Below are 12,295 nucleotides of genomic sequence, written 5' to 3' on the forward strand. Positions count from 1 at the left end.
GAATTTAGGAAATACAGATCGCTTGTGTTGAAAGCGATACCACAATAAACGTTTCAGTGTGGTCTAATTAAGTAAACAAAAATATGGGTCTTCTTAGTGTTTTACCTGTATTTTCAAGGTATTAATATATTTTAGTTCTATTTGAAATTAAAGAAAATTTGGTTATGATATGTAAATGTATCTACATTTCAAATAAGAAAGAATGGGGTTAGTTCGTATATCGAACATAATTGTATAAGTACTCAAAATATGAATGAAATTATATAATTATATTAGTTACGATAATATACATCAATAAATAATTAAATTAGTTGAAATTTTTTAACAGATTATCTAAATATGCTATCACATGTACGCATGGTATATCTACTTATAGTAATCCACTACAATTTGGTATAACCAATATGCTTCTGTATGTATTTTCATATTATTTAAATATAATGTAATATTGTATCTATAGGAAATTAGTAACTATATTTGAAATGATCAATAATTTATGTACACAGCGCAGAACCATTGAAAAAAAAGAAGAGATTAGATCCAGCTGTAATTAGACAAAGAGAGGAAAGAAAAAGAAAAAGATTGGAAAAGTCAATTCGTCGTTTACAAAAATATGCTAAGAAATTAAAACCTATTAATGAATTGGAAATACCATTATTTTTAAAAACTGAAGAAGAGTAATATCAATAACTTATTGATTATTGTTGTTTTGTTTATTGTTGACTTTGAAGCTTTTAATTTTTCTTATATAGAGAAAGAAAACGTATCGTTCCACCTTTATCCGAAGAGGAAGAAGATAGAAGAGTATTGTTATACAAAGAATGGGCTAGATATAAAAATATACAACATAAGAATGATATTAAGACGATAGAAGGGTTAATTTTGTCTCAGAAAAGAGCACTGAGAGAGCTAAAAGCTGAATCAGAAGAATTATACAATGAAGCGATACAGGTATATGTTTATTGATTGTATTAAACCATATGTATTACTTTTTTAACTGCAAATACGCATATTTATTATTTTAGATTGATCTTACCTTTTTACCATATTTAAGACAAGGTCCTTGTCACACACCACCAATAAAAAACTATGATAGTCCAGATGGGGAATATATAGATATAACATTAAAATATCCGGGTGAAACATAGCTAAGTTAAATGAAATTTTAATTAAATTGTATGTATAAATAAGATAAAAATTAATATTATCAATATAAAATATTAGCAAATTTTAGCAATTTTTATAATCATAGTACTAGACTATATAGTATATATAGTATAGACTATAAATTAAATATATAAAGATGTATATATATATATATATATGAGACATGGTGATTTCTTTATTAACATTTATTCAGAGAAAAGATGTTTTTTATATCCTTTTTTATATATCACAGAACAGTGTAAGCTTAAAAGAACATTCGTTCTTACATAACGGTCGTTGTCTAGAATGCTTCGACGTATATCAGTATAAAATGTATTATTATCTTCCATTTTAAGTTATATATACTCAAGTTTCGAACTGAAATCCTAATCTGAATAAATAAAAAGATTTAGTAAATTTTGCTTGTACAAGGAGGATGGAATAAGTAGTGGAATGAGATGTATAAAGATACATCTGATGTGGATATTCGAAAAAAAGTTCTTTTTAATTTCTATTAAAAATATATCGCGTACTATCCAAAACGTTGATTCTATTTCTGATTGTAAATGTTGATTGGACAGAAGGATTATTCTCTGAATGGAACCTAATACGACAGAATAGTAAAAAGTAATAAAAATAAAAAGGAACGAACGTGTGTATATATATATATATATATATATATATATATATATATATATATATATACACATTTCTTTTCCAGTAACGCTTGTGGTACGTAGCATTTCAGTCGAACTTAAGTTCTCGCTTGCACATGGGACAGCTGTCGCTAGTCTTTAAACATTGCCTGAGGCAATCCGCATGGAAGAGATGATGGCAGGGTGTCACCCTGGCTTTTGTCATGGTACAAAGGCAAACGGAGCAGACATCGTCGAACCTATCGATTTCCTCCGCAGTGGCCTTTCTATATCGGTTTAATATTTCCCGTTCACGTTTTAATGCTGCCCCAGAATTTTGCATAAGTTCCTTCCATCTCAGATAAATGTTTAAATAAGTTGCAACAAAGAGAAATCTCCAGGGTGCCGTTGGTAAGAGTATAAGACTGAAGAAAGCTGATATACCAATAGTAAAGTATCTTAATATCACAGGAGCATAGAGATTCTCGATGTTCTCCAATGCTTCGAGTTGTAGATATCCTAGAATCGTTGGGAACATATCGACGAAGACTTTCTCTGTTGCCGAATAATAGATCCAAGTTAATACGGTATACATCGTCGAGGGCCTGTATAATAAAATAAATATATCTATGTTGTTATTTAAATAATAAGAGTATGGCTATGTTCCAATAAATATGATATTATTGAAAGGAATCATGTTTTGATTTATGATCCGACGTATTATTTATCCTGAAAGACTCCGAGTATCTGTGTCAGCAATGATGTTTTTCTTTTGAACGTCAAGGTAATGCTCTCCCGTTTGTTGATTGTGAGAATAAAAGAATTACCGGAAGACTTACTTGTAATGTTCGAGTCCTTGTTCCAAACCGAATACGAGGAGCATGAAGGTCAGAGTAACAACGAATGTAACGGCCTTGGTCCACTCTAAGACAATCTTCGTGGCCGACATAGCGAGATGTTTGATCTGCGATCTTTCTGTTAAAGTAACATAGGGTGTCCAGTCTTCCTTTTCGATCAGTTCCTTTATATAGCTCACGCAATAAGCGATAACGTTATAAAACATAAGAGTATAAAGACAGGTCATTCTTTCCTTCGGTACCAAAACTTTATCCGCGAGCATCAAGAAAACTATTTGATTTGCCATCACGGAAATGTTTTTCATCCTTAGAAAAAGATTTTCCGCACGATCGACGGGCCCATAAAGACGTTTCAAGAAACGATAAAGTGGTTTCCAAGCTTTCGAGAGTCCACCTATGAACATACGTAATATGTATCCTATATATACTTAAAAATCCATTAACATTTAAAAAAAAATATTAATATAATGAAGGTTCTCTTGTAAATGTAAATTTAATGATCAGTATACACAGTGTTATCGCGTACTAAAAATATTACGAAATAGTAGCGTTAATCATCTCTTATCAGGATAAGCTATGAACTGCAAAGATCATTCAGTTCAAATAAAAACAGGATGCGCGCGAACTCGCGAAGGAACCAGTTGTATCAGAAGAAATAGTTTGAAGAAAAGGAGGATAATATCTTTCTCTCTTTTCGAAGGAAAACGCAAATCATTAATTTCTCATCGAATAAGATCACACCCTTTAAATCTATGTACATATATATATGTATATATATAAAAGATATATACATCTTTTTCTCTTCCTCTTGTATTCTACGATGAAAGGAAAAAAGAAAGAGACTGAGGGAAAAGATACGATCGCTGTTGAAGTATCTACTATGTACGTTTTACGATTACGCAGCTTTTAAGGATGACTAAGTGGTAGGACATTCTTAGGATTTACAATATTTCAACTTCCTTCGTGGCTAACGCCGACGGTCCATCATTTCCGTTAATTGAGGATAACGTAATCGATGTTGCCGTCGATCGTCTTCATTTTTCGCAACGGCTGGCAATACAAATTTGCATATTAATGGATGTCAGTTGGAAGAGTCATCAACGAAGAGGATAAGACGGACGGACACGAGGGCTGGCAGGTGCGGGCAGAGAGGCCGGGGGGATGATGTCGCCTTGGCGTCGAACGATTCACATGGCAACCAAGATCATCCTTCGGGATTCGTGCGCTCGATCGGGCGGACGAATCTCTACCTATAAAACAACCCGTCCTGGTCGACAGTGGCACATAGCGTTTCTCCGTCATCGTGGTGAGTTACCTTCGATAACGAGGACAGGACATCGTAGAGATCGAAGAGGAAACGATAGAAGGTGAGAAAGAAATACAAAAAAACTAAGACAGAGATAGAGAGAGAGAGAGAGTGAGAGAGAGAAAGAGACTACCCATTTATCCATTTTGATTAGATTAGAATAGATCATATCCGTTTGTTTGTACAAACATTGTAGATTTTTTTTTGCTTTTCCCACACAAGAGATTAGATTTTTCTATTTTATCAATGTACGCGTGTGTTTCTTTACTATTTTATCCATGGGTATTGTTGCTGTTACATTGCTTCTTTGCTCGATTTTATGAATGTGATCTGTCCGAGAGTCCTTCGTGCGTACAATTACAAATATCAGTAGATACGTTACGTTGATAGTACGATACGACTTAACGTACTAAGTATATATATATATATATATTTATCCAAACGGCTATCGCGCAAATCTATAACTTTTGTTCTCTGTTGAACGTTTTGATATCGGTAAGTTAACGGATATTCGCCTTGATGTATACTTCAAGATCTATTTTACAAAACAGAATTGAATTACACACTTTAAACCGATTGATATGTAATGGGTTCTTTTTTCGTTGCGACTTGAGTTTTTTCTTTCTTATTCGCCAAAGATAACTAAATGGATGGCAAATTTGTAGTAATAACTTATCGTAAAGGAAAAGAAAATGTAGATTTTTGTAGAATTTCGATTTTAATATTTCGACGGAAAGAGCATAGTGAAATAATTGTTTTCGACAAGATAGGAGATTAAGTGAAAAGAATTCTTTTTTTTTTTCTTACCTGCTGTTGCCCCTACGAGAGCTTTCAACGTGTAAACAGGGTATCTGTAATTGGCACTTAATACCACAGGTAAAACCAAAGCCGAGTACAAGGCTGGTGCCGGTGAGGGTAAAAGTGGTAGTGGACCACGAGGACAATAGGGTAGCAAAAGAACAGCACTCAAGAGGCAAACGCTTTGTGCCGTTTTTTCTTTGTCCACTGTCAGCGAGTTCGCTCTCACACGACCCCTCACCCGCGTTATCATACCCATATCGTCTTCCTAAAATCATATAAATACATTTATCAGACCTCCTTCTACATTCGACACTTAACACATTTTACAAACATCATTTGAAACGTTTAGAAGATTTGCTTATCGTACGGGCGAGCTCTGGTACGAACGATTTTATATTTATTTAGAAATAAACAATCGTAAGAAAGATATAAAACGAATGGTATACTGATAGATTTTTAGTTTCTTAACAAATCGAATATACTCGATAAAAATTTTTCTTTTATTTAGCAAATAAATCGACACGTTAAAAATCGAATTCGCTTCGCATTCACTTTTCGGGCGCAACGAGCTTTTGGCAAGATCACTCTGCAGATCCATCTATCTTTTTCTCTTCTATATTCAGCCTCGCATACTATTTTCAACCGAGGACCCTAAAGTTCTCCTGATCGTACGTCTTTCCTACGTAAGCGAAAACATTAAGCGCTTAAACCTATACTTTTTCTGTTTTTATCGATCCATCTATCGGTCTTTCAGAGAAAAGACTTTTTTTTTCCCTTTTCGAATGATATATTTAGATGTTTATTTATGCTTTCTTAGTTCAAAATTCTCTGCCTGAAAATGTACGTCTTGTTGATACTTTTGTAAACGTAAATCTGGTAGCAATATTTCTCAGTCGGGATACAGTGACGTTTAAAAATAAACAGTTGTGAGTGAGAAAAAAAATAATAGCGAGGTTTTTACGAAAAACGTTTCTTTCTTATTTCTTTCGTGAAGGTAAAGAGAAAGAGAAAGAGAAAGAAAAGGAGAAAGAGAAAGGAAAAGAGAAAGGAAAATAGAAAGAGAAATTGTTATTACTAATACATTTATGAACGAAATAGTAGAATATCGAAGATATTTACAGTTTGTTGATCGTGATAGTCGAGTTAGACAGAACGTGAGACTGCGTCATCGTTGAAATCGTATGAGCTCGATGTTTTGCTTGTTCTTTATATTTTTCGTGAAAAACAATAAATATCAATGATATGTGAGAGATAGAGATAGAGACAGAGGGAGAGAGAGGGAATGAGAGATCATAGGATTAAATGTAAATTTTGTATTAATCGAAAGGAGAATACCGCGGATAAAATTTGGCATTTAGATCGCAAGTTGGCAAAGGTTTAAATGCGTGGTTAATGTGTGATGTTTACGATTTGACACTGTGCAACTGGCTTATTTCCGAAATGAGCCAGATTCGAAAGATTCATGTAAAGCGATATCTTTTAGGCGTATGACCCGGAAACACATACATGATGCAAATGGAATTCGAAGATAACTTTAATTGTGTGTCATAAAATTGTAAACGAGCCAAATGTCGTCGTCTCGTACAATGTGACGATGATGCATCATCGATTTTAAGAAAAGAAATAAATCTGTATGAGAAAGTCATAGGAATCGTTAAAAGAAATGAATCAGATATCGGTTCACGTGTACCTATGTATTTTTTCGTTTTTCTTTTTTACTAATTTATTTCAATTTAATTATTATTATAGATTAATGGAAGTAAATGGTTTTCTTAGTTCTCTTCAATTTGTTACTAGTATCAATGAGATGTAGATCAGCAAGCGTGTATATGTTTGATGCTAAAAGCGAAATGAGAACACAAACTTAAGGTTTCTTGGCCCGGAGTCCGGAAGAATGTTTGCATTGAAAGTTTGCGGTCGTTTGATCATTGCAAACAGAGGTGTTTGTTTGACGTGAGACGAATAGACAAAGAATTTCAGTTATATGCGGTATATGCGAGCATAGAAATCTCGAAGACTTCTTTCGATGTATTTATACACATATATCGTCGTCTTTGATTTTATTCGGATAGAATGATAGAACAAAAATTTTGTTTTCTTTTTTTTTTTTCAAATACCTCATATACTTCATATACTTTAGCATTTTTCGTTTGAATTACAATAAAAAGATAATTTCTTAATCGATTCTAAATTACTTCGCGATGTTTAATTAGATAAAATTGAACTCACCTATGAGGTGTTCTTCGAGAAAATAAAAATTCTTAAATTATCGTCACGCAAATTGGCCACCCTCAAGAGACTTAGACGATAATGGATTTGCTTTTCGTGGAAAATTGTCAAATGAAGAAAAGTCGTGTTACTATTATTTGTTCACTCTCGAAAGTGACTACTCTTTTCGAATCGAGATCGCGTGTGAAAAGAGAGACGAGCGATGCGTTACTGGGACTCTTCTTCCGATGCACGTAGACTGCTACGAAATAAAGAGTACGACCTCACGGTCGCGATGTAAGAAGAGATTCGTTGGGGGTTTCTGCTACTCGGAAAGGGGATGGGGAAGAGTGGGGTGGGGGTGGACGAAGAAAATCTGGCATCGCCGAAGAGAAACGCAAATTTTCGTGGCTATTATTAGAAAGACGAGATATTCGAACGTGCAACTCCGACTCGTCCTATTCTCCGCTCGTGATTTCTCTCGTCGCGATTCGCCAAAATTTGTTTACGTCTGGGCGAATCAGCCGAATCGCAACACCTACGCTAACTAAGAAACCACGTACGTTGAAAAGAGAAGACACGAAAGGAGAAGGAAAAAGTCCTTTCCATTCATCCATCGGCCTACTCTTCGTTTATTGTACGTCACTCTTTCGACGTGGCCGTTCGCCATCAAAGAATAGCTCGATGATCTTCGAAAGATCATTCAGAAACGTCTCCTTCTCTTTCTCTCTTTTACTATTACTCTCTTGGCTCGATACGATTCTGAAACGACGATGAATATTTTTTTCTATCTTTTCGAATGATCCTACTCGAATTTTCTTCCTTTTTTTTCGTAATCCTTTGTAACTTTGTCATATAACTTTGAAGTCGGATACTCATATATCTGTATTTTTTTCATGATTTCATATTTCATGATATATACCGAATGAAATTAATATTTCATAAATATAAGTTATACTACAATATAAGTTTTATATTAAGTAATTTTTTCTTTTGAAACGAACAAAAATTCATATAACTTCTACTTTATATTGTTCTTTTAGAAACTTGTTTAACATGGAACGAAACTAGTACGACTCGTTAGGACAAGAGCTATTAAGAAAGCAACAGGTTTCTAAAAGAGGAGATTATCTTTATTGATCTCGTTGCTTTTCATAATAAATATGAGTTACCTGTAAGATAATTTTGAATTTTTAAAAATTATTTTTATGATACCAAGAAAATCTAGTTTTTTACACAAAACGTTTCAATTTGCTCTTATATAGTATAACGCATAGACATTTTTCTTTGTTGAATCGATTAAATTACGAACGTCAAGTAGAAGATCTATTTACTATGCACCCTTGGCCCAGCGCGAGATGTAGCTTCCACTGACAATTACATGGGAAATTATCGAACGTTCGGTCCGATTAGAGACAACCAAACGATTTCGTGGAAGCTTTCTTTCTCTCTTTCTCTCTCTCTCTCTCTTTCTCATTCATTATCATTGAGGTCGAGAAGAGACGTAGAGTCGAAAGACTCTTGTTGGCTTACTGGCGTCGACGCTTCAATTATTCTTGTATTCCTGGGTCTCCCGGAATTGCTATTAACATGATCGCATTAAACAGAAGAGGGAGGTAATAACGAGAGATTAAAGAGAAAAGAGAGAGATGATATACAAGAGTAGGAAGAACTAAGCTAAGAGTTTCTGTGACAATCAAAGAAATAATTGAGAGAAAGAGACAGACAAAGATAAAGAGAGAGGGGGAAAGAAGCGGAAAAGAGTCCAGTGGCTTTTCTTTCTGTTTCTGGACATCGATAAATCTCTCTCACGCGCTAGTCTTTGCCCTCGAGATGCGGAGGAGGGATATAAACGGGGAAAATTTCTTGGCTGGCGTCTGGCGCGATGTTGAAAAGTGGGGGTTCCACGACTGCGTTATGTCCTATGTGGGACAACGGTTTTGTCTATCGCACGGCGAATCCGCGAGACAAGTGACGAGTCGATTCAAATTATCCTATTTCTATCCGTATCATTTTTTCTCAATACTTTTGTTCGATATTTCTCCGTCTCCTCTTGTCTCTCTCGCGAAGCGATCGATCTAGTTGCTTTTTCTTCTTGTTTTTCTTCTTCTTATTCTTCTCTCGTGTTCAAAGAAAAACGGTTGCATAGTCTACATAGGACAGAATACATGTGTCGATCGGTGCTCGTCGAGACATCGGCGTTCGTGTCGATGGATCGTTTCACGAGGAAGGTTCTATTTGGATTTGCTCTGAAGGCAATACTTATAACTCAAAGAAAGGATCGCTATTTCAATATTCAACCTCGATCGAACGTTTCGCGGTGTCAGTGAACGTGTTCATGGGTAATGATGGCATTCTAAATACGTAAAAATAAGTTTTTGAAATTTTTGGAATGTTTCTTTAAACGCTTAAAACTCACGATCAATTTTGAATAAGTAATGGTAAAATTCTCATTCGTAGCTTGTTCTCCGAGTTATACGAATACTTCGTAAAATATTGACAATAGATTTGAAGGCTTCTCTGACTTAGAATAACAGTAGCGAAGTATGATTTTTAATTTCCACCAGATGATGATATCGACTGTTCAACTTTAAACTTTTACGATTCGTTATCACTCATATGACGAGATAAATAAATTTTCTTACGATCTTTGACTATCCTTCGATTTCACCTTGAGATCCTCCGTGTAAAAATAAATAAATACTCGAAGAAAAAGCGGAGTTCAATGAATCGGCACGAGTCCGCATATAATTGTTTCTTTCTTCGATAATGATATTTACAGTACGATAATTCACAGAATACAGAGTTCGTACATAACTTCTATCTCACGTGCGTCTGATCTCCCACGCTAACATTTCGTTGACCAATGTCGGCTATTGTATTATGTAGAGAAGTCAATATCGTAACTTTTTCTTTTCAATAAATCGCCAACTTGATTTTCTTTTAACTTTTTGTGCAAAATAAATCGCGTATTTATTTTTGCTATACAAAGACGACTCTCACGTTTTCCATTATTCGATCTTTCCGTTATTTGTTATGCCAATGGAGATTAAGAAATACATTGATTATTTACGGGAAACTTTAATCAATTTGTCTAATTTTTCCTTCAAAATGTTCGAGTAAAATTTTTCCAGATGTTGTTATTTATTTATTTGTTTTCGAAACGTTTTGATATTTATTTTACTCGAATGAACACGTCCTTATCATTTGAGTTGCGATTTTCTAAGCATGTATTAGACGCTTGAGCATATATTAATTAATAAAGATATCGGTTTTCTTTATAATGCGATGTAAAATTCATTATCGGTTTTTTCTCATCGTTGAAAAGAGATATGAACCGTTTGATTCCGGGTGGCCTCCGGTGTAAAAACAAAGGTGCAGGAGGGCAAGGTGACGTTCAGTCATAACCTTTGAGATAACTTTTAAGGCATATCGATGTATACGTTTGTAAAATACAAAAATATTCTTTTTCGGTAATTTAAATTCATATTTATATGAATGTATACGAGTACTCATTCTTTCTCACAGGAATGTGTACAATTATTGCATTATTAAACTTTTCAATTTGTTCCGGGTATTGCATCATCGAATAATCAACGATGCGCGTGCGATGATACGAAGAGCAAAAATATTGTCAATTGAAATAATGTATAAAGAAGTTTCATGTTTTTTAGCTTTATGTAGGTCGACTGAATTTAAATTTCTATCACTTTCTTGAAAATCACCGTCTAGAGAGCATCGTCTTATTATCCGTTATACAATGTTACTTCATTTCTGTTTCAGACACTCGAAACGACATGTCGAGCCAATCCACTTACGTACTCATGCTATTGTCCTTCATCTTTTTGTAAGTACTCTAGAAACAATTTTTCTTCTCTCTTTTGCAACTTCGAAAAAGAAAGGATACGAACAATAAAACGTGGAACGTTTTAGATCGTGCAGCTTTGCGCATCCTTTCATCAGACAGCGCGAAGATGTGAGACAAGCTTGCGATGGTTGTGGATACGATTGCGATAAGTGCAAGTATGGTTACACGATATCGGCTCTTTGTGGTGTTCCTGTATGCAAAAGGGTTAGTGCTCCTATAAATAATAAAATACATTTAATTATTTGACACATTTTGAAAGAGAATATACAAATTTATAATATTCAGTATAGAATATTTTCGATCGATGAAAATTGTATCGCGTTCTTTGAGATATATATTTGTTGGTTTTTTCTTATAGGGTCCTGGTGAGATTTGCGGAGGACCAAGCGAATCTTGGGGAGTTTGCGGCGACGGATTGATCTGCAGTTGTAACAAGTGTATTGGCTGTAGCGTAGAGGAACTCGAATGTTATTCTCATACTTGCCCACCTCATCTTAGTTTGGAGACACGTCATTCCGATGCATATTACCGCTTTCCTACAGCTAAATAAAGGGCGAGTCGATCTGGATTTCGGAGAACGAGAGAGTGTGTAGGATGAAGAGACAGAAAGCTAGAGAGGGAAAGAGAGAGGGAGGAAGAGAGAGGATTAATACATTCCAACGATTGATCTCATCATAGTTGATTAGTTAGATTTCGTATAGTTTAATTGTTTTTAATAATTTTGTTGCTTTCTATCCAATTGTGTGTCTATCGGTTTATTGTCTACGATTTTTTAAGAAGAGATGAGAGTTCCAAGAAAAAAAAAGAAAAACGAAGAAAAGAAAGAAAAAGAAAGAACAGAGGAGAATGGATAGAAAAAACTACGATCTCGTTAAATGAATTATTTGTTATCGATTACGGCTAGCAGAGCGATAAGACTCGAATAGTTTTTAAGGCTTTACTTAATTTTATTATTTTGTCCCACGACATATACGATAAATAGCAAATTATACTTATCGATCGGTTTAAGGATAAAACGCACGCACGCACTCTCATGCGTCTCTCCGTTCTGCCGAGACTAGCATAGACCTATATATCTAGTTATATTAAAAGTATTAAATCAATCGTAACTGGCTGTGAGTTGCATTTCTTATCGGAACAGACGCGAGTCATCGCCTTGACCTGATTTTTATGTTACGAACATTTCGTAGTTTCTCGCGAAATGTTCGAAGGGCGAGGTTTACCGCGATTCGAGTTGACGATGAGAAATCATGTTCTTTTCACGGAACGTACCAATATGTGCATTTGTAACATTTTTATTTTATTTAAGTACAATTAACGTAGTTAGGCTATTTTTAATTTTTCGTTTTTGGCTAAATAAATATTTATTTGCTCAAAATAACAAGATTATTTATGTGATCTATTATAAGAATAATCGTGAAATAAAAGTACCATTTTTCTTTTCTCTTGACATCCATTCTTCTTAATAACTATC

At 34.5% G+C, this 12,295-nt stretch overlaps 3 protein-coding genes across 4 annotated transcripts; 2 read left to right on the forward strand and 1 right to left on the reverse strand.

Annotated features, from left to right (window-relative positions):
• The first annotated feature begins 6 nt into the window (after window positions 1-6).
• On the forward strand, window positions 7-2,004 carry LOC127072720 (39S ribosomal protein L40, mitochondrial). 2 transcript variants are annotated; one of them, XM_051013362.1, is made up of 6 exons: window positions 7-118; window positions 329-412; window positions 507-677; window positions 753-951; window positions 1,026-1,176; window positions 1,868-2,004. In XM_051013362.1, the coding sequence occupies exons 1-5, from the start codon at window positions 84-86 to the stop codon at window positions 1,146-1,148; spliced, it is 612 nt and encodes a 203-aa protein (XP_050869319.1). In that variant the 5' UTR covers window positions 7-83; the 3' UTR covers window positions 1,149-1,176; window positions 1,868-2,004. The 2 variants fall into 2 exon arrangements, with proteins under 2 accessions (XP_050869319.1, XP_050869318.1); XM_051013361.1 differs by lacking the exon at window positions 1,868-2,004 and having other exon boundaries at window positions 1,026-1,322.
• LOC127072713 (uncharacterized) lies at window positions 1,338-7,238 on the reverse strand. Its single transcript, XM_051013350.1, has 4 exons — window positions 6,975-7,238; window positions 4,752-5,010; window positions 2,621-3,032; window positions 1,338-2,386 (listed from the first exon to the last, which is right to left on the reverse strand). The coding sequence occupies exons 2-4, from the start codon at window positions 4,999-5,001 to the stop codon at window positions 1,891-1,893; spliced, it is 1,158 nt and encodes a 385-aa protein (XP_050869307.1). The 5' UTR covers window positions 5,002-5,010; window positions 6,975-7,238; the 3' UTR covers window positions 1,338-1,890.
• Window positions 3,875-12,271, forward strand: LOC127072724 (neuroparsin-A-like). Its single transcript, XM_051013365.1, has 4 exons — window positions 3,875-4,005; window positions 10,737-10,800; window positions 10,887-11,025; window positions 11,180-12,271. The coding sequence occupies exons 2-4, from the start codon at window positions 10,751-10,753 to the stop codon at window positions 11,369-11,371; spliced, it is 381 nt and encodes a 126-aa protein (XP_050869322.1). The 5' UTR covers window positions 3,875-4,005; window positions 10,737-10,750; the 3' UTR covers window positions 11,372-12,271.
• The last annotated feature ends 24 nt before the right edge of the window (window positions 12,272-12,295 follow it).

Source organism: Vespula vulgaris, chromosome 2 (genome assembly GCF_905475345.1).
Source record: "Vespula vulgaris chromosome 2, iyVesVulg1.1, whole genome shotgun sequence".
NCBI lineage: Eukaryota > Metazoa > Arthropoda > Insecta > Hymenoptera > Vespidae > Vespula > Vespula vulgaris.